This window comes from Nuphar pumila, chromosome 4, assembly GCF_984573655.1.
Source record: "Nuphar pumila chromosome 4, dmNupPumi1.hap1.1, whole genome shotgun sequence".
Taxonomy (NCBI): domain Eukaryota; kingdom Viridiplantae; phylum Streptophyta; class Magnoliopsida; order Nymphaeales; family Nymphaeaceae; genus Nuphar; species Nuphar pumila.
The window spans coordinates 6,340,909-6,363,316 of record NC_143252.1 but is presented as its reverse complement, the minus strand read 5'-3'; the positions used below and the strand labels follow the sequence as shown (position 1 = coordinate 6,363,316).

Below are 22,408 nucleotides of genomic sequence, written 5' to 3'. Positions count from 1 at the left end.
GTTTTAGTCCTTTATAAAATTATGGGTCACCCTCATCTCACAATTTTTTTTCAGAGCCGTTGATGCTCCAAATGAACGGCATCGGCATCTGGAGAGTGAAAAAAAATGAATGTCTGTAAACAATGCTAAAACTATGGTATATGAGATGCAATTCATCACATGGATGAACAGCATCAAAGGGGTACTGCTATCCTGACCCGCACTCATACAGGGATGTCAATGAACCGGATTTTATGCGATATTTTATTTGCACTCGAATGCAATCATTTCTATCAAACACAAGAACACGACCTCATGATGATTTTTGGGGAATATAATGGCGTAAAACTGAAGCATAATAATCAGTAAACTTGTGTCTTTCCCATATGAAAAGTTCTCATCTGCGGTGTGTTGGGGGTGCATTAGTAATTGGCCCCAACGATCTATGTTCAAATCACATGGGTGTACAAGCCGTATTGTAGTCTCCTTGAAGGCAAGGGATAAGCCTCCCGAGTTTTAAGCTGCCGACAGTGACCGTAATTACAGTAGGCTGAGGTCTTTGATCCTAAGAGTGATTTCTCCGTGAATCTCAAAAAAAAAAAAATTTGGCCCCAAAGGGGTTAGTGTAGTAAGGTGGGGCCCTGGCTATTAGACTGGCTCTATGCCTGGGAAGAGGGGTTCCTAACCTCAGTTACGCCTCCAGCAGGATGACCATAGGTGTGGCAGGCTGAGTCAGCACAACCAGGTCTTTGTGCCGGGTGCAGTTTCTTTGGGTTATAAATCCAAAAAAATTACGTTTGTGATATCAATGATGTAAAAACACTTTCGATAATCTTACAGCTTTCATTCTCTTGAGAGAAACATTGGAGGACTCTTGATGAAATATGAGTCATTGAATGCACCAACACACTGGAGAAACCACAATCGATCATTTCCAAACACTTTTATTACAGAGGTCACTTTTAGACCTGTAAAAACTTGTTCCAAATTTCATTTGTTAACAATGTCATAATGTTGATCTTGACATTCTTTAATGTCATATTTTGCATTACATCCTGCAATTTTTTGCAGGAAAAAAGAAGGGGAGCACTTAGCTCAAACAAAGAAACACTCACACAGTTTTATCCTTTCTTTGCTTTGTGAAGTATCTCAGCAGTGAGGAAGATCTTTAGGAGGTGGCAGAAGGGTTTCTTGAGGACCATTTCCATTCTCCACTAGAAAAGCCATCGTTAACCCCCAAGTTGTATGAACTTCCAAGTGACAGTGCATAAACCACACACCTACAAGGATTACACAATGAATTAATTACCCTGGAAGTTGGGAACTGCGTGCAATTATTGCAATATATTGTGCAAACCAATGTTGTCAGTGTATTGGCCGATACGTATTGTACCATCAGAAAAATGATACGATAAAATACTAACATGAATTGGCTATTTTTTAATAAATGTTAAAAATAACTTAAAATTAATTTTACCACTCCTCGCAGTCCAAAATCGAAGAGGGTAACAAAAAGTAATTGCATGGGTCAAATCATAATATTGTTTTAATGGTTTTAACAATTGTCACATTCTGTTTGACACATAATATTTTTTAATTATTTTTTTGTTGAGTATCGGTATTGGATCGATACACCTGAATCATTGGCCAAACGATACAGGTTCGGTTCTGATACTGACAACATTGGTGCAAAGTATATGAAACTATAGATCTTCTAAAGCACTTTACTCCCGGGTTGCCCTAGTAGCGGTGGGGCCTGGGGAGAAGATGCTAACCCGTTCGTCTGAAGTTCAACTCCCACTGGGTGTGCAGGTGCCTTTAACTGGTGGGCTCCGTAAGGGCTCGGGTGCAGGTGTCCCCACTTGGGGTTTGCCTTGCACGGAGGCAAGCCCATCAAGTGAGCTGGTTCTCAGTTAGGGTTTCTTGTCATTAAAAAAACAATAATAATTGGGAGAAACGATCCTATCCTTCCACATATAATGTTGTGCATCATATCATCCTAGCCATCCAACCGATGCATTTGAGATGGCTAGGATTACTCCACATTCTGGGAGAGTACGGACTAATCATAGCCGTCGGTCGAATGGCTAGGATCAACATATGATGGATCACATCATGTCATATGATGGAATCTGTGTTCCATAGTTGGCCAACCCAATAACTTGGGCAAAACCCGTCTAGGTCTAAGTTGTGACTCGGTGAGTCAACTCGGTTAACTTCTTTCATATTTTATTTTCAAAATACTCAAACATTATTTATGTTATGTACAACTTTATTAATATAAATATATTTCTTATATGGATTATTTTTTTCCATTATATATTGAAGTATGAATTGTCTTTGTTATTAAATATAAGCCCGAAAACTTTAGTTTTGTATTGTTATATATGTATAAACATATGCTTTCATATCTTTCTTTGATGAGGAGCACCTATGGAAGGATAAACCTTCAAACTGGCGACCGATGTTTTTTTACTGCACATTTTGTATAGAATTTTGAATAGTTTTTTAATACACAGGTAGGTGAAAAGATCAGGTGCAATATGATTGCACAAATATTTGTCCATTAAGCACCTGATCACCCTCCATCTTGGGGACAGGGCCTGTCAGGTGTGGGGCCCAAGACCGGATGGAGGGCAATCAGCTGCTTAATGCACAATTTTTGTGCAATCATATTGCACCCCATCCAGACTCCACGGGTAGGGTCTGCCTAACAACTCCAGCTTGATTATCAAAAAAAAAAAAAAAAAACTCACCAAGTCTCATTGGTTTTGAACCGAGTTTAGGTCCAAAACTAGTTTTCTTTACTCATTGACTCATTCAATACATGATTAAGATCAAGTCAACTCGATGAGTTTGCCAACTATGATTTACTCAATTTACCTGGATTGTTAGCTCTGAACCTGATGGCAGTCCATCCACCGGTAGGAACTCCGCCCGTGTTCCTTTCAGGAGGATCGATCAAGTTGAACTTTGCGGGATCTTTTGCGGGATCGAAGTTTCCGGTTCCCCTTCCAACAACAAAGAAATTGTAGCCATGGAGATGGAAAGGGTGGGACTCAATGCTGATAAGGTTGGTGTCTTGAAGCACCAACTCAACAGTGGAGTTGAATGGGATCCTGCTCAATCTAGTCCCAACACTGGTGCCAAGGTTGGCTGTTGCGGGTACACCAGTAAAATTGAAGAAAGTAGGGGGCCTATCTGGAAAATCTCCCCTAAAAACCCCAGTCATATTAGAATAATGTGCCTCAAGCAGCCCAATTGTAGGCAAGGAAAATGAAATGTTGTTCAATGATCCTATAAATCTGGTCCCATTCAAACAAGTTGGGCATGGGTTCTTTCCCAAACCAATAGTATAGAAAAGGTGCCTATCAACTTGAAGGGGGACTTTAGCAGGGAATTGAGGGGAATTCAAACTCCTGAGCTTGTCATTGTAGTTTTGCACAAATGTGGTGTCATTCTTGGCAAGAAGAGGTGGCATGTTTGGCACTAGGAAGTTGGGAACGCCCTTGTATTGAAGAATGGCTGTGGCTGTTTTGTTGTCCACTGGAATTGGAACGTCCATGAAGGGCTTTGCTGCCATGAAGTACCTGCCAGGAGGAGCCTGGTTGGTGCGAAGGAGAACGTTGGTGGTCTGGCCCGGTGCAATGAGCAATGCGTGTGTGGTGAAGGGCTTGCAGTAGACCGCGTCTATCTCAACCACGGTCATGTTGTGGCCGGCGATGTTGAAGAACAGCTCGTCGTTGAGTGCGGCGCTGACGATTCTTAGCAAGTAGGTTTTGTTCTGCTCCACCTCCATCGCGTATGTGTCTGTAATTTGTGAAGTTCATTAGCAGTTGTTTTATCTATATATGAGCTCCAGCCTGATAGATGTAGACAATGTCATAGGGATACTCTAACGTATCCCCGTATCGTGTTGTGTCTCCTTATATACTATTCTTAATAGAAAACTACACAAAAGTGGCACGTCTGTGTCGTTGTGACATAGCTTCTAGAGGTTTTGAGGCCAGTAAATTAGCACTTAAATTCATGGTAAACTCATTAAAGTAGGAATTGTGCTTCCTATGAAGCAAGCAGCAGAAGCGTTTGAGAATTGACAATTCCCTTGCATAAGAATTTTGGATTCTTAAATATGAGAACCTTGATTCTCGTGTCACAAGAATCTTGATTTCATCATCTTTGAATCTCAATTCTCTTACATGGGAATCCTGATTTCTATGATTGAGAATTCCGAATCCTGATTCCCTTGGCATGACAAGCCCAAGTCCAACTATTGAGAATCTTGATTCTCTAAAAAATAACAATTCTTATGTTCAGATTTCAGAAATCTCAATTCTCTTGAGAATCCTAATCCTGAAGCATGTTTGGTTGAGTCTCATGAGATTTGGACTCTCACACAAGTGAGAGAATGAATCTGGTTGGCATTGGCTAAACAAACATCAGATAATGAGTGATGAGAAATGGACTATCATTTACCTTTACATACGAGAGTTGTTTTCTCATTTAAATGAGAACCCGAATCACAAGGAGCCTCACGTGATTCTGATTCATACGACTCCAAATCAAATTTGATTTGACATCATACATGGCCCAACAAACCAAACTTAATTATGTTTATACTGTCTGAAATATTTTTTTTCTTAGAGAAACTGCACCAAGCCCATAGACCTAGCTGTGCTAGCTCAGCCTGCCATACTTACAGTCACTGTCCTGTCAGCATAAAACTCTGAGGGCTTACCCGTCAACCCCAAGGAGTCGCAGGGGGGTGATGCCCATGGGATTTGAACCACGACTGCCCATCAAACCGTCTAGGCCCCATCCCACTACGCCAAACCCTTGGGTATATGTTTAAAATATTTATTCCTGAAGGGTTCTTTATTATGCTTTCTACTTGCTTCATGCTTGTTGCATCCTCTAAAATGACCTTTGTACTACTTTCCATTTTGGATTCTCACTTTGGCAACTATGACTCAAACCAATGCGGACTAGAAGATCATGGTACTAGCTAATTGGCAATGGTGGCCCAGCCAATTAGGAATGAATGGATAATTGAGATCAGGTGCGATGTGATTGCATACTTCAAGTGTGCTGCTGCACTTGATTGCCCACCATCTGCTGTTGAGCCCAACAGCTGACAGGCTGTACCCCAAAGATGGTGGGTGATCAGGTGCAGCAGCACATTAAAGGCGTACAATCCCATTGCACCTGATCCTCCCTCATGTCGAGGTGCGGGGATGGTGTACAGTGTAAGTTATGTGGGTGATGAGGGAGAGAGTTAATGTAGTGCCTACGTTTCTCAGAGCAAGGGAAGAGTGGTCCTGGCTTTCCATTGATGGTGTGTGCATCTGACATGTTTGGTGGGATACCCAGGGTGTTGGCTTGGCCCTCAATTACTTCAACATCCTTGAGCCACCACTCTCCTGCAACCCAAAAAAAAAATTGAGAAGAATTGTTTGCAACAAATTAAATGATAAGGGAAACTGGAATATATAAACCAGCAAAATATGTAAACTTGTATGAACCGAAATTTTCATAGTTCTTTTTTTTTTGCAAATTTAATTCTGCAGATGCATTCATCGTGATCCATTGGTTTGGAATTGGATCATCATAATCAGATCAAGAAATGTAATTTTATATGCTTGAATACTTATGAAAATTTTGAACAGTTGATTTTCAAGCCTTAAAAGATCCTTCTTATACATCATAATCAGATTATCTAAGAGTATTTCTATGAAACCAAGCATCTAAATTACATTCGTCAGGTGAAATTTTAGAAAAAAAAACTATGAAAAACTCAATGCATACCAGTTTACATATTTTGCTGGTTTACATATTTTGCTGGTTTACATATTTTAGTTATCCCTACCTTTGATACCTTGTTTAAAAAAAAACATCTTTGATACCAACCTAATATAATATTGAACTCAGCATCAGGGTGAGGGAAAGGGTAGGGCACACCCCTCTTGGGCATGATAACAATAGCACCATGCACCGTGGCTCTGAGCCACAAAATGTGTGCATGCCACCACAGTGTCCCCCTTTGGTCTGTCACGTTAAAGTCATATACGTAGCTGTGCCCAGTCTGAATAGGGCACTGTGTTATATAGGCTGGTCCATCAACCCAGCCATTCCGGAACTGCTTCAAACCATGCCTGCAAATCACACTTCATGTTTAATTCCATTCATAATCCTCAATGTGCCAGATTGTGTGTGTATGAACTTATTATATAAGGTGATGCACGTTTTACAATATTTAATTCATTCAATATATTATCAAATACTTTATATATATGTGTGTAGAGAGAGAAGGGCGATGGTCTTATCTCTTTTTTCATTAGGTCCAGTTAACACTATCTAAAAATCGTTCTTTTAAGTATTTTTTTCCTCAGTCTGAACAATTAGATGTGTCTATCATTGCTTATTTACTAAGAAAAAATCTTTTTTTCTTATTGATTTGATGTAGAACTGAAAATATTTTGTCATCAAATTTTAGTATAATATCAACCATTGATTTTTTTTCCTCTTTAAAATATACATTTGAGCATAAAAAATCTTAATCAAATACATATTTTATATTGAGTAAACGCTGATAAATATAACAGCTCAAATCAAACAAAAAATACTCAAAAGTGCGGTTTTTTAGGGTCTTAATCCCCTTATATATATATATATATATATATATATATATATATATATATATATATATATATATATATATATATATATATATATATATAAGAGAAGTGATTCTGTACACTCATGTGTATAGGTAGCCCTATATACTCTACTATTTTTCGGCCATTGGGACTCATATTCGGTCTTATCACATCCCGTAATTGGCCATAAAAGTTTAGACTCATGAATGCCCTTTACTACCATAATTTAGATAATTTTGGACTCAATTTGACCTGAAACAATCCACTCCTTGACTTGGATTAGTCGAAAACCCATCAGGATAGCACCGTCCATGCTGACTGATGTGACTCTGAAAGTTGCAGTCTATCTCTCTCTCATATATATATAGTGTGTGTGTGTTCTCGCAGGCTCTAGCACCAATATTGTTTGGTCATGACATGTGGTTCTTTTTAATGCCTCCCTGTGAGGCTGTGACATAGCTTGGCAGAGATGGCAAGAAAGCTGATCCAATGATGAGCTTTGAGTACAGGGTACTTGGGCTCCAAAAACACAAGACTTTCTGCAGACACTCAAACTCTCAAACCAAAGCACATGTCCCCGTCCTGTCCAAGAACAGATTCAGGGATGGCCGAGTACTTTTCAAAAAATACTTGACCCAATAACTGTCTGCCACATCCCACATCTCCCCCTTCCCTCAAATTCCAGCACATACCAAAATGCAGTTTTTTTTCATGTAAACAGATTCAGATTTCCATCAAATATATATGTATATATATATATATATATATATATATATATATATATATATATATATATATATATACATTCGCTGAATTTGGTATCAAAAAGATTAAAACAATATCGGCATTCTATTATAATAGGATATGGTTTTGCATATCAAATCCAACTAAATGGAATTGGATTCAGTTGGATATCGCATAAAATCCGATCCATTGACCCTACTAGGGATGAACTGGTGTTTCTTTTTTTATGACGATGAACCCTCGCCGAAACTCGGAAAACCCCGCGACCACTTGTGTCAACAACAACAACAACAATACCATTAAAAGTGTTTTTATTTTTTGTGTGAAATGAAAACTGTTATTATTGATGCATTATACCAGTGAATAGATAGGTTGTACTGAACATAGTTAGTGACATTGATAATAACCCTATCTCCTTCCCTGGTGTAGATGGTAGGCCCAGGAAACATGCCGTTCACAGTAACGATGGGCTTGGCATGGCACAACCTGCTCACATTCTTCACCTGAACCTGTGAATTAATCTCACACCAAGTATGAGGAGTCATACTCATAACCATAAAGAGAAAAAATAAAACAAAAGATAGAGTTTTTTTTCTGATAATTCAAAGAAAAATCCCCCCCTCATCGGCGGCACATGATTGGCCTCCGGTCGGGAGGTTCTCCTGCCCATCAGGGATTACACCCAGCTTCAACCTTGTTGGGTTTCAAACTTGTGACGTCCCGTCAACAAGTGACATCTACAAGTAGCCCCTACCAGATGAGTGAGCCTTTGTGGGTGCAATAAAAGCCAAGGGGTTTGGCATAGTAGGATGGGGCCTAGACAGTCTAGGTTCAAATCCCATGGGCATCATCCACCTGCATAAGCCGAAGCTTGGCAACTCCCTGGGGGTGAAGGGGTAAGCCCTCAGAGTTTTACGCCAACATGGACAGCGAAGGCTGAGTCAATGATGCTGGGTCTCTGCACCTGGGGCGGTTTCTCCCAGTAAAAAAAATAGTTCTAAAATGGTTTAACGAGACATGGAAGGCGAGGACTAACATCAAACCGATAACGCTTCACTGCAGATTCAGAAGGGATTATGAAGAACACCACAAGACAGAATACGGTGCAACAAAGGGAACGCAAGGAGCAGCACCAGCAGCCCATTCCTTCCATTTTTTCCCGATTGGAATTAGGAAGCTCCAGAGGTTATTGTTTGATTCACTGTGATTCAATGTGGACACCAACATTGTGGTTTTATAATGGTGATGGTTATGAGCTTTGTTAGAGATAGACAAAGACAGAGAGAGAGAGAGTTGAGAAAAGCTTTACGTTACTACGTGTGGTGGACAAGGACCCCTGTCGAGTTGACACAGTTGGTGGTCAGTTAAAATGTCAACCAAGGGAGGGGTGGATCACGGTGTGTGTCGGAGCTGAGATGTCACAGAGACACGGACACGATTCGTGATGCTGTACGATGCTAGGAATAGGGGTGAAAACGGGTCATATTCAGGCCGGATCCTTCCAAATCCCAATATGAATCTGAAATGCAAACAGTAAATCTGGATCCAAATCAGATCCGAGGAGGTTAGATTGAATCCGAATCCAAAATACCTACGGTAAAACTGGATCCAGAAAAAAAAAAGAAGAAAACAAGCTATTTACATGTAAAAGTGCAATTGAGCTGGATTTTGATTCGAATCAACTCTAAATCCAACTTAAAATTCTGATCAGAATTTGACCCGAATATGGAAGTGATCCAATTGAACAAATCTGAATCCACGTTTGGATTTTACTTAAAAGGATTCATATCCAAAAAAACATGGCAGACTCGGATCGGATATCAATCTATATCCGATCCGTTTGCATCCCTAGGAATAGGATGGACAAAAAACTTTGGTTTCTCAGCAGCTAGACCAACCACTTGAGAGCTTTTGCTTCTTCTTCTTTTTTAGATAGGCCACTTAAGAGTTTTTGCTTGCAAAATGCCTATTTCTGGTATTTTTTATGATTGAGGGGCTGCTTTCTTTGACTGTGATTGGTGTGCGTTAGTAGTTAAGCTCAAGGGTAAGCTAGGTTAGGTGAACCCAACTCAAAGAAGAGATGGGGCCATCTCGTTGACGTCAAGGCACAGGAATAAGCCTCACTTAAATTGTTAATTTAGAAGTGTGAAGTACGGTTTCTGTTTGGCAAAGGGTCAATTTGTGGGCTATAACCCACAAAACATACCATGCTGAGGAAAACCCCGGGTCGGACCCCACTACCACGAGAGGGTGGTGTATGTTCCCCCTGGAACACGGGGCCGCGTGTTCAGGGGTCCGAATGAGTGCCACGTGGCACTCATACGGCTGGTTATGTACGGAGGAAGATCTTGGGTTTTGCAATATTCCTTCCTCCGTACACAACCAGCCGAATGAGTGCCACGTGGCACTCATTCGGACCCCTGAACACGCGGCCCCGTGTTCAGGGGGTAACATACAACCTGCTCGGCACTACCACCCTGCCTTACGCGGTCTACCTCTAAAAGCTATGGACACACCAGTGCGCCAATGAAACTATTTTTCCCTCTTTTTCTCTCTTTTTTGTTTGATAGTTTGAGTTCGGATAATTGATTGATGGACTTTTGCACTCCTTTTTGTAGTGCAATGGCATCGTAGCAATAGCCATATGAGTAATGTTGTGAAAAGCATTGAGGCGCTGCGCTGGGCGGGGGGCGGGCTCCGCTTGTCTGGCACGAGCAGTTAGTACATGTCACCTTGTGTTGGGACGTTGCAAGTTCGAACCCCAAATGGTATGGTTGTATAACTGGTAGGGGTCAGACTAACCCCAGCTTTCTCTGTTGAAAAAAAACACTGGTTGTGAGCTCTATTATAAACATTAACTATAAATATTTTTTTCTTAGTTTATATCTATGTTCGTTAGTGGTAACAAATATAGTTAATATTTTGAAAATATATCAATTTTGTTTAACATGCCATTTTCAACTGCCTATCTATTTTCTCTCTGTGTAAACTTATCAGGGTTTCCCTTGCGAGGAGCAAATAATGTTAGCCAAACAACACAATGGAAGAAGAAATATGTTTATTTTTTTGTGCAGTCTTTTTTTATAATGATGAAACCCTACTGAGAACCGGGTCACTTAATGGGCCCGCGCGCGCCTCACTGTGAGGTAAAACTCCGGGTTGGGGACACAACTACCCGGCCTCACGTGCCCCAACCATGATAAAGCAACAGCAGCTCCATGCACAGCCTTTAAAATGACGATCTCCTGATCCAGAGTGCTAAAGAGGAACATACCAAGGGTGGTCCTGGACGAACATAACAGGCAGAACTTATGTTTTGTCTGTTCCATAACAACTGCACTAAAGTCAATGCTTATTTCTATTGTAGAAAAAGTTGTGCTCCGTTGGTCCAACATTTGTTTAAAGATGTATGCGAACAACATGAACACTTTGATAATGGGTTGAATAACTTTGTTTTGGATCGTAAGACTCTATTCACCCAACCATATGAGTGTTTTAACAAACACATGGATTTTTGCTTGGGATATGAATTTCGGATTGGATCTAAAAACTAAAAAATATTTAAAATTTGAGTAATTTGAGAAAAATAAGAAATTATAGCTTTTTGATATATAAATTATTTAAGCAATGTCATATTACATCTAATTATGAAAGTTTATCATAAAAATATAAAACTCTAAAATCAAATTAACTATAAAAATAAAATTATCAAAACCTATTAAATCATAAAACATTAAAATGCAAGAAAATAAATCATAAATAAACCAAAAACCTTAAATTATAAAAAAAATAAATCATAAAATTAAATAAAAAAGCCATAGTTCAAACTCTAATAAAAAAAACTAATCAAATACAAGAAAAACACTAATCAAATTAACTATAAAAAGCCTTAATTAAAATTTTTTGATTCAATTCCCTAATAGTAGAAAATCAAGAAAAAAACTCTAATCAATTCAAAGAAAACCTAACCAAATTAACTATAAAAAAACCTAATTTAAATTTTTTGATTTGAAGTCGTAATTAAAGAAAATCAAATAAAAAACCTTAATCAAATTAACTATAAAAATTCTTAATTTAAAATTTTTTATTCAAAACCCTAAAGAAAAAAAAGTTAATCGAATTAACTATAAAAAACCCTAATTTAAAAAAATTTGATTCAATGCCTTAAATATAAAAAAAAGTTAATCATATTAACTATAAAAAGCCTTAATTTAAAATTTTTGATTTAAATCCCTAATCAAATAAAATGAAAAATATATAATTAAATTAACTACAAAAAGCCCAAATTTTAAGAAATTTGATTCAAATTTCCAAGAAGACGAGGAAGAACAAAGAAGGGGAGAGAGAGAAAGAGAGGAACGAAGAATGAAAAAGAAGGGGAAGAAGCCTCGCCACTGGCGCCGGTGACCCCTGGCGTCACCTCACCCCCTTGCCGCATGGCTGAGAGAGAGAGAGAGAGAGAGTCGGGGGGTGTCCCCGACTTTGATTTTTTTTTTTAAACGTTTTCTCTATCCCTGTTCTAACTGTAACAGGTGGTGAAACGAAAATTACTGTGTAAAAAAAACGCAGTGGACATGCTTCAATAAAACACAATTTTTTCGTGTTCTCGAAATCACCACCGTTCATCGTGCAGCTTGTGGGGCCCACCAAAAATGTTGATGTCATCATTTTGCGTGATTGAAGGCATAGACAGTGGTGATTACAAAACACAAAAAATTGTCCTTTGTCATATCACCTCATCCATGTGTGCCCCCTAGATGTCAGTCCACGTACTTAAGCACTAGCACCAAGCAAGGGTTCATTTGCAGAAACCCATCAAAAAAAAAAAGCCTACTTCAAGAAGGACAAACTTCAGTTTTAACCAAATTAACGTGAAAATGGTATAGCTTGTAGTTGTGGATGGCCCAGTTGTTATGTTTTAGGATTATGTAAGCAAATTGGAAAGAGAGCTCTCAAGTAGAGTCATTTGCTCTTGGGGTAAGGGGGCCATGGATTATGTAAGCAAATGTAAATGTGGTGGTCATTATTTTTTTTTTTTGAAAGGCAAGTTGGAGTTAGGCAGACCTCTACCAGCCATGTGGCAGAGGGATTCGAACCTGGACCTTAAGCTTGGCACAGGACCCCGCTTATCACATTGGATAATTGATCTGTCAGAAATCATGCTTGTCTGCGAGCTAGAGGAAAGGAAAAATGAGTGTCATATATCTGACCAAATTCACTCTGTTTAGTGAATTTGGTGAGCCAAAATCATATCCAATTATAATCAGATGCATATATGGTTTTAATTTTTTGCTAACGAATTTGATAGATATATGAATCTGGTTACATGTAAAAGATCAGATACGATACCAATGGGGGCTCCCCTTGTCTGGCATGAGCACTTAATGCACATCACCTTGTGTTGGGACGTTGCAAGTTCGAACCCCTAATAGTGATACAAAATACTTGTCCTGGTGCATGGAGAGGAGGAGAAGACCATAGGGATAGCATTTGCTGCCTCATCGGTAAATTTGAGCTCATGAATGCATTCAGTGGTCAAAATAGTAAGAATCAACTCTTATCATTTTTAACATAAACACACTTTTTTTTTAGGTTTGCTAAATTGGCACATTATAGGCCGTTGATTTTTCAACCCTTGTAATCTTGCAAGGGGGTTGACAAAATCTGAGCTCACAGCATGATCAAAATAGTAGGAATCAACTCTTGGATCATAATTTTTTAACATAAAAACACATTTTTTTTTCAGTTTGAAAATTAGGCACATTGTAGGCCATTGATTTTCAACCCTAGTAAAATCTGACATATACATCCCAAAAACGTGATCCAAGGGTCTGTTTCTACTAAACTTGACATCTGAAAGGTCATGTGCAAAAAAAACAAAAATAAATAAAAATATTACATTTTTTCAATAGAAGGTTCCTAAGCCACGAAGGTAGTAAACATTAACCCTTCTTATAACGTGAGCTAGCTAATCAATACACCAAAAATGTTGGCCAAGTCCGTGTGATAACAGATTTTGAAGACATTACAAGTGAAGCTTGAATATGTTGCATCCATTTTCTTCAGTAGGATGTTCAACGATTACATGTAATCCTAAACCAAACCTAAAAGAAATTTGCTAGAAAAGGCCGCAGCAACAGCAGCAGAACATAGATTAACAAAAAGTTCTTAGAAAGTATGTTACAGGGAGATTCGCTTGAAAAAGTCTTCATACGTTTCATTTGTTGTTTATTCCCTCAGACTGTACAGAACAATACCATGGAAATTCCATTTACCATGCTTTCTGTAGCAGTCCATCCCATAAGAAGAAACTCGGTCCATGAAGCAGGCAATATGGCAGATTTATGATTTGAGTGTTACAGTATGCATTACCGAGAGAAACCGATCACTGTTCTCACCAATTCTGGGCATTTAACCATCTGTTGCTAAAGCAGCCGGAGATGCCGGCAATGGCTGCAAGGCTTTTAGAGGATTCATGATGACACCGTCAATCAGTCCATACTCTTTAGCTTCTTTCGCACTCATGAAGAAGTCACGATCTGTGTCTTGGTTGATCTTCTCAAGACTTTGACCCGTATGGTAAGAAAGATAGCCGTTCAGATTAGCCTTGTGATGCAGCATCTCATTTGCCTGTTGCAATGACAAAAATAAGATCACGCAAATGCTGCAGAACATCTAGCATAGGATGAAGTATCCAATTATAACAATATTTTGGAGAATTGATGGCTTTTAAAGTGTCATCACTTTTAAGATCATAGCAGAGTACTTGTACAAGCTTTTAAGAAAAAGCTTTCCCCTTGATTCTTGTTTTCCTTGAGCCTTTTCTACAACTTTGAAGAGAGAGAGAGAGAGTGTGTGTGTGTGTGTGTGAGAGAGAGAGAGAGAGAGAGAGAGAGAGAGAGAGAGAACCTGGATGTCTATGTCAGTCTGTCCACCCTGAGCCCCACCAAGGGGTTGATGGATCATTATCCTTGAGTTTGGCAAGCTGTACCGTTTCCCTTCATTGATTTAAGCAGAAATGTTTCAGTCACAAAAGCAGGTTTTAATTTCAAACTAAAGATGGCCTAGTTGGCTCAATAATTTTATGCTAAAGAGAAATAATTAAATACCTTTGGTGCCTGAACTAAGGATGAAAGCTCCCATGCTGATCATCAAGGAAGAAACAAGAAAAGGTTAGTTTTTTTTCCAGTTTTGTTATTGTCTGCAAAATACACCATTGAACAATCATGAAACGTTCAACATTAATTAATACCAAAAACCAGTAACAAGATTCATCCACAATGAAACTGTTCAAGTCACAAACAGGCAAACAAGCAGCAATAATCAACTAAAGTTTATCAACTTACATTTGAAGTCAATTTAAGCAACAAAAAAAAAGACGAATTAGTTCTATAATATTGCAAGGGAAGGAAATAACCACGTTACAAAAATTTCCTTCAAGAGTTCAGATAAAAGGCTAACTGCTTAAATCGAGCATTTCTTTTTTTTTTTCTGAAAGAGAATCAAACATTGATAATATCAGAAAGTAAAAAAAAATACCAAATAAAACCACATATTCCCCTGAACTGTTGTTTTTAGTAAATATCCATAAATATGATGACACAAATAAAGACAAGAAGGAGAAAATAGAAGAGAAGAAAAGAAAGAGAAAGAAACTACCTAGCAGCCAGTCCGACACAAACAGTCGAAACATCAGGCCGTATGTGTCTCATGGTATCAAATATGGCCATACCTAACACACAGGAAGGAACCAAATCTCATAAGATAAGACTGTACACACAAAAGTTCCCTACACAAAATATGCTGTGGAAAAGGTAAATCTGGATGTTACCAGCAGTAACTGATCCTCCAGGAGAGTTCACATACATGACAATATCCTGAATGCATAATTGAGACACATTATTAGCTCCGCCATTCAAGTAATGCTCTCACAGTTAGCTGTATACCAGTTTGGCAGATATCAAAAGGCAAATAAAAAGCATGGAATTGGGAAGCGCTAGAATCACATCAGGCCAAATGAAAATAAATATACAGATAGAGTACTAAGGCACCATATTTGAATTGCTGAGTGATAATAAAGATTCTGAATGAGATTCAAACTCCAGGGTAAGAAGAGAAGAACGTAGGCAAAAAAGTGATTTTAAAGAAAGAAAATTTACTCAGAAGAAATATATCCGCTATCCATTAGTAGCATTGTTTCCCATCTAGGATGAGGGACCTGTTCTTGGGTCTAAATATCACAACTTGGGAGCAGACTCTATCTCAGACCATGTTCCAGCAAGTGGGAGAATGTTTCCTGAAGGAAGCATGCCTGCATGAATGCATCTATGTTGATTTCCAAATTCCAAAGCTAAAGTTTACTTCAACATGCTTTCTTGTTGAAGGCTCAACTTACAAATAAACAAGCATCAGCAAAAGGGAAAATGAGTTCAATAAAATTTCTGTTGAGCCTTCAACTTATAAATAAACATGAAAACACATGCATATGTGTTTGCATAGGTTTTACACATCACATGTATAAGAAGTGAAGGTTTGTGGCAAAATCTTTACTACATAGGCTTTACATACCAGTACACCACAGATCTTGGGAACAGAAGAGGTGCTTAGGGAATACATCAATAGACAATAGGGATCTACGGTATGTTGGTTGAGCCTCATGAAATTCGAAATATCATCTCAATGAGATTTTGAATCTCATTTGACCGGATAACCAAACAAAAACATTTGTTAGCCATGAGAAACCGAATCATATTTGATTCGGTTTCTCTCAACCCATGGGATTTCAAATCTCACGTGATGTTGGATTTACCCCTGCAAAAAGAAATGTGAAGGTTTTGCAAAGGGTTGGGGTTTTCAATCCAACCAGGCAGCCAGAGATGTTAATGGCGAAGTTCGAGGGCGAGATCATCTTGATCTTCATCTTCATCACCCGCCAGTCGATGATGTCCAACAGTGGGTCAAACTCACCAATCATGCACAGAGGAATAGCTCCCCTACAGGTTTAACGGTTATCGAGCTTCCCCTCGATCAGGAACATCTTGACACCGTTCTGCCCTAGGGTTTCAGCTACAGACCAACCGATCATGGCCACCTGAAGGTTCCGGCCCTGCGGTGGCTGGCTGGATTTTGCCGCATAGACTACAAGAAGAGAGGGAGCCCACCCTTGGAGTGGGGGGGGGGGGGGGGGGAGGGGGGGAGGGATCAGCCAGAGCTCTGAGACCAGATTCCATCTCAGGCTAGTGAAAGAGGAGAACGGGAAGCAGACAGAGAAGCTCCGGCCGATGGAGGCGGAAAATTGGGGGTGGACTCCCGTGGCGGTGGCTGACATAGGGGTGTGCTATTTTTTTTCTTTTTTGTGAGGTGGAATCTCATGCAAATGGGAATTCCTTTCTCTCATTAAACAAACATGAGAAAAGGAATCACGTGAGATTCTAAGACATGATTTTGAGTATCATGAGATTTCTTTTCATTTTTGAAAAAAGCAGTCAAACATACCCCTAGTGTGTCAAGGAAAGCCTAGGAATAGCATGAAGTTTTGATCTCATTGGTCGCCTCTTTTTACCATAAATTTTTACGCTTCTGTTCAGATTATTACTAGTTAATTTAATCATTAAAGCAAGCATTGTATTGCCTAATGAACAATTAATTGAAGCTTCAACACTCATTCCCTCTCAGTCTTTCAACCTTGGCATTTCTAGCTTTGTTATAAGATATGCATTTCAATGCCGCATGGATAACCAAAAAAATGTTAGGAAAACAAAAAAAATGTTAAAAGGCACCTTCTAACTGTATCATCCAGGTACCAAATAAATTCATCTTAAGAAAGAAAATTTGCACCTTGTTAGGATCAACTGCATCAAGGTATAGAAGTTGAGCAACAATAACATTCGCCATGTCATCATCCACAGCCCCACCACATCGTATGATCCTCTATAGAAAAGTATGAAAGCCTCATAAAACACCAATTATTCCTCGTAAGATAAACAAGTATAGAAACTTTAGAAGTAAAAAGGAAAGGCACATAATCTTTTCAAGGTTACTGCCCTAGTGAAGACTTACATGCTGAAAAAGTTGACTGATAACACTTTGGAAACGCTCTTGCACCATCGGAGGCGGTCCTTGACCGCCCTGTGCAGTAGGGAAGTACGGGGAAGAAGGAATCTGCAAGTCATCCCTGAAATCATGTATAAGGCAGATGATTATAGTAATCATTTCTCATATTAATATAGAAAGGTTTCAATCAGGCAATAGAAAGTACACCACCTTATAGACCAGAGCCCTTTCCTAGAACTAGGCTCAGGAATCCAGTATCCACTGGAATATATAGCCTTTGGGATTCGCAAACATTTTCTTGAACAGGACATCGACTGCCATGTTCTACAATGGAAAAGAAAGACACAATATTAGCAAAGATCATCCTTCAGGTAAACTAAGTAAAAAATATAAGCATACAAGTTAACCTCGACCTCAAAGAATTATCTAAAAATAGCACAATAGACAGAAAACAGATAGATGATTATTCCATAATGCACATTTAACTAGAAATCATCTAAATAAATGAGATCCACATGTCGCAAACATGCTTCCTTGGGCAACCGATACGGAACCCTAGAATCCTTCTTTATTGAACAACTTTTTCAGATGGAATCTACAACTGTTTTTTATTCGACAGCTGAATGTATGCAGTCTAGAGTTATTTTTTACCTTTCCAGTTGAACCTAATGCAATGTAGAACATATTTTTCTTATAAAGATGAACGGAAACAGATAGATGTAACTTCTACGTGTACCAATGTAACAGTAGGTATATCTGATATCATAGGTCTGCCGTCTGCCTGAGGCTTTCAATGGGATAGAAGGGTTCGACAAAATATATTTCTGAAAGGAAAATTTTTGAAGAGCAATGGACAAATGGAATAAAAAAAATTATCAATCTAAAAACCTCTACTAATTCCCTATCGTCACATCTTCAATCCTAATGGAGCCGCCTCAAATAGATGGTCTACACCTCAAATCCATACTTCAACAGTGTATTTGGATGCAATCATCTATCTAGATCAGTGTTGTGAAAAGCGTTGAGGCGTAGCGAGGCGCTCCACCAAAAACCGAGGTGAGGCGTAAAGCGTAAGCCTCAAAAATTTTTTTTGAAAACTTTAAAAAAATTATAAAAAAATATCTAAAAATACAAATAAATAAAGAAATGCTTTATTGATGAAATAACAACCAATAAGAAATAGAAAATCTCAAACAAGTACTAAAAAATATGAGATTAACATATAAAAGTAACTAAAAACTGATTACATAACTGGAAAATATATGAGATTAACCAACAAAAGTTAAAATATACTAAGAAACTGATTACATAACTGAAATAACTGGAAAATATATGGGATTAACCTACAAAAGTTAAAATATATGAGATTATTCTAAAAAATATGAGATTAACATATAAAAGTAAGTTACTTTTATATTTCACTTTAACATATAAAAACTGATTACATAATTGGAAAATATATGAGATTAACCAACAAAAGTTGAAATATACTAATAAACTGATTACATAACTGAAATACAACAACAAACAACAACAACTACGCCTTCATCCCAAAACAATTGGGGTCAGCGATATGAACCAAAAAAGAAATTCATTTTGGGTCTTCCACATGAATCATTTTCCTCCAATCATTTCTATCCAACGCCATGTCCTCGGTGAGGTTCAAAGCATTCATATCCTTTCCTATCATCTCCATCCAAGTCTTCCTAGGCCTACCCCGACCTCTTTTAACTAATATATTTTCCCATTTCTCCAACCTTCTAACTGGAGCATCATTAGGCCTTCGCCGAATATGTCCAAACCACCGTAAACGATTCTCTCGCATCTTATTTTCAATGGGTGCAACACCTACCTTCTTACGTATCTCTTCGTTCCGAATCTTATCTTTTATTGTATTTCCACACATCCATCTAAGCATCCGCATCTCAGCTACACTCATTTTTTGAATATGATGTCTCTTGGCAGCCCAACATTCCGTACCATATAGTAAAGCGGGTTTAATAGTCATCCTATAAAACTTTCCCTTCAACCGCAATGGCATTCTACGATCGCACAACACTCCAGTAGCACTTTTCCATTTCATCCACCCAACCTTTATCCTATGATTACATAACTGAAATAACTGGAAAATATATGAGATTAACCTACAAAAGTTAAAATATATGAGATTATCCTAAAAAATATGAGATTAACATATAAAAGTAAGTCACTTTTATGTTACTTTAGGTAACATATAAAAACTGATTACATAACTGGAAAATACATGAGATTAACCAACAAAAGTTAAAATATACTAATAAACTGATTACATAACTGAAATAACTGAAAAATATATGAGATTAACCTACAAAAATCTTGTTGATTATGTCTTAGAATTTTTTATTTTTTTATTTTTTTGCACCTCAGGCTTGCGCCTTGAGGAACAGAGGGCCACGCCTCAAGGCGTATTTTTTTATAACACTGGTCTAGATAATTGGGATAAACAAGGATATCGTGTTTTCTCCTTAATGAAGTTTATCCAATTTGTCCAGATTAAATAAGTTCTACATAAACGCACACCAACAGGCAAAAGATTCACAGAACCCCAGAGTGAGTATACAAAATCACAAAAGAACGCAGTCATAAAGACTACCACATTAATCAAATTAGAAAAATATTTGCACGAGCCATAGAAAAAATCGCAAAATTAACGATAAATTAAAGGCAAGAAAAGTAACATAACTCGAAGTGAGCATCGAAAATGAAAGCGGGAAACCCCAAAAGATTCACTCGGCCTAAAGCAACTGACTCAGTCGAAACCAATAAACCGTAACAACAAAAAAGAATGAGATTCAGATCGACCGATGCACCAAGGAATCCATTAAAAAAATGCAGAAAAACACCTAATTCGTCGCCCAAAAAAAACTCGGTCCAGAACCGTAAGACAACCAAATACCAAGCCCTAAACTGCCGATAAACAATACCCTGTGTCACAAGGGATACTCCAATTTCACTACCGTGTCGTGTCTCCCTCCACACGACTCTTGATTGAAAGTTTTTTCATTGAAGGACGGGGAAACCACCATTGGCATCAGAGGCTCAGTCGCGCTAGCTAAGCCTGCCGTACTTACGGTCGCTGTCCCGATGGTGTAAACCACCGTGGCACACCACTTGCCTATAGGGAGTCGCCAAGCTTCAGCCTGAGCAATGGCTTATCCCTTGCCCTTATTTAATGCAAGGGGCTGACGCTCATGGGAATGAAACCCTGACCACCCGCCCAGTGGCCAAGGTCCCCTCCGCTGCGCCAAACCCTTTGGGGCTACTCTTGTTGGAAAGTTACAACAAGCAAAAACTGCGTGCACTGTGCCCTTGGAGTCGTGTTCATGTGGCCTAGCCAATAACCCCAATAAGAGAGACAGAGAGAGAGAGAGAGGAAAAGGCGCCCCCCGGGGTCGATCAGATAACCTGGTGGAAGGAGGGAAGGAAGGGATGGGAGCGACGCTCGACTTGAAGGAGATCGTCGTCGTCGTCGTTGCGACAGCAGCAAGGAAGGAGTGAGCCATCTCTCTCTCTCTACTGGTTTTCTTGGCCTCACACTAATTTTCTGGGCGTTTGCTTTCGCCCTAATTTCGAAGGAACGAATTTGGGAACCAAAACCGGCGGGAGGAAGACGAAGACCTGAAGCAGCGAGCAAAGAGAGCGAAGGGCAAGCCCCGTTAGGCGGTAAAGAGATGACGCACGTAAACGGATCGGATTTGGTCCGGATAATGATAGAACCGAATTCGAATCCGAATGTCAACAGCATATCCGGATCGGATCGGATCGGATCCGATGAGATAAGTGGATCTGGATATATATGCGGTGATACTGGATCCGATTAAAAAAACAATTTTTTTTTTTAACCAGCTGGGGGTTTGGCACCACATAGGGATACGGTAAAAAACATTTTTTTTTTGCAGAGTTGCAAATGGTTGGGATTCAAGATGGGGATTTTGCAAATTTTAGTTGACTTGGATCCGGCTCTTCAATATATTTTATGATCCAAAATCTGAACCGTTTGCATTCTTCTTTTTGCATGTTAATTTATATTTTATAATTTATTGGATGAATGCATGTTAAACCTGATTTTTTTAGGCATAATTCAATTTTAAGGGGTTTTGTATTTTAATTTATATTGTTGTAATTTATTGAGTGGATTGTTTTTTTCTATATGATTAGATTTTAAAGGTTTTGCATTTTAATTCATATTTTTTAAATTTATAGAATGAATGTTTGTTAAATTCGATATTGTTTTATGGTATGCTTAAATTTTAGAGGTTTTGTATTTTAATTCCTATTTTTTAAATTTATTAGGTGAATACATACTAAATTTGATTTTTTTTAATATGTTTTAGATTTTAGGAATTTTGTATTTAAGTTCTTATTTTTGTAATTTATTGAGTTAATGACGCTAAATATGATTTTTTTTAGTATGCTTTAGATTTTAGGAGTTTTGTATTTTAATCTAATTTTTTTATAATTTATCGAGTGAATGCATGTTGAATCTATTTTTTTTTTTGTGTGCTTAGATTTTAAAAGTTTTGTAGTTTAATTAATGATTTTGTGATTTGTTTAGTATATTTTTAATCTTTATTTGTACAATTTATTGAATGAATGCATGCTAAATCTATTTTTTATCAAAAAATACATAAATTTTAAACATTTTATTATAGGTTGTCTGCGATGATGAATCAAATGTGTGAAACATAGACAATAGCGTTATAATATGATAGATACACGCTAAACAAGGATACTATGTATTGTTCTGTTCAAGGTCAAGATGGGACTGGACAAAACATGGTGTCCTTATCCGCGAATTAAACACCAAGGGAATTCATTGAGCACACTCGAGTTATCCAAACAACAAAAATCTAGGGATTGGAAAATTCCTTTTTTGATACTTATTTGGGGGCACGTATGCTCTTAAACTCATCTCCAAGGTAGTTGGCAAAACTCCA

The 22,408-nt window shown here is 38.2% G+C and overlaps 2 protein-coding genes across 2 annotated transcripts; both read right to left on the bottom strand.

Annotated features, from left to right (window-relative positions):
- Nucleotides 1-1,128: 1,128 nt before the first annotated feature.
- LAC11 (laccase 11) lies at nt 1,129-10,774 on the bottom strand. Its single transcript, XM_090003946.1, has 6 exons — nt 10,520-10,774; nt 7,737-7,888; nt 5,887-6,143; nt 5,271-5,399; nt 2,863-3,789; nt 1,129-1,259 (listed from the first exon to the last, which is right to left on the bottom strand). Exons 1-6 carry the CDS (start codon nt 10,772-10,774, stop codon nt 1,129-1,131), a joined length of 1,851 nt encoding a protein of 616 aa, XP_089860072.1.
- A 2,592-nt stretch (nt 10,775-13,366) lies between these two features.
- Nucleotides 13,367-21,112, bottom strand: LOC149839184 (ATP-dependent Clp protease proteolytic subunit 5, chloroplastic-like). Its single transcript, XM_090002362.1, has 9 exons — nt 20,877-21,112; nt 17,643-17,756; nt 17,439-17,553; nt 17,217-17,309; nt 15,211-15,256; nt 15,039-15,111; nt 14,489-14,523; nt 14,289-14,377; nt 13,367-14,009 (listed from the first exon to the last, which is right to left on the bottom strand). The coding sequence occupies exons 1-9, from the start codon at nt 20,972-20,974 to the stop codon at nt 13,791-13,793; spliced, it is 882 nt and encodes a 293-aa protein (XP_089858488.1). The 5' UTR covers nt 20,975-21,112; the 3' UTR covers nt 13,367-13,790.
- Between the last annotated feature and the right edge of the window lie 1,296 nt (nt 21,113-22,408).

What these genes read in the sequence shown, in the direction of transcription:
- LAC11 (XM_090003946.1), bottom strand. Translation starts at nt 10,774, where the DNA reads ATGTTGGACCAACGGAGCACAACTTTTTCTACAATAGAAATAAGCATT. An exon ending in ACCCGGAGTTTTACCTCACA is followed by an intron (nt 7,889 to 10,519) that starts GTGAGGCGCGCG and finishes ATTAATTCACAG; the next exon opens with GTTCAGGTGAAGAATGTGAG. An exon ending in CTTCCCTTGCTCTGAGAAAC is followed by an intron (nt 3,790 to 5,270) that starts GTAGGCACTACA and finishes CACAAATTACAG; the next exon opens with ACACATACGCGATGGAGGTG.
- LOC149839184 (XM_090002362.1), bottom strand. Translation starts at nt 20,974, where the DNA reads ATGGCTCACTCCTTCCTTGCTGCTGTCGCAACGACGACGACGACGATC. An exon ending in TGTGTCGGACTGGCTGCTAG is followed by an intron (nt 14,524 to 15,038) that starts GTAGTTTCTTTC and finishes CTTGATGATCAG; the next exon opens with CATGGGAGCTTTCATCCTTA. An exon ending in CCTTAGTTCAGGCACCAAAG is followed by an intron (nt 14,378 to 14,488) that starts GTATTTAATTAT and finishes AAATCAATGAAG; the next exon opens with GGAAACGGTACAGCTTGCCA.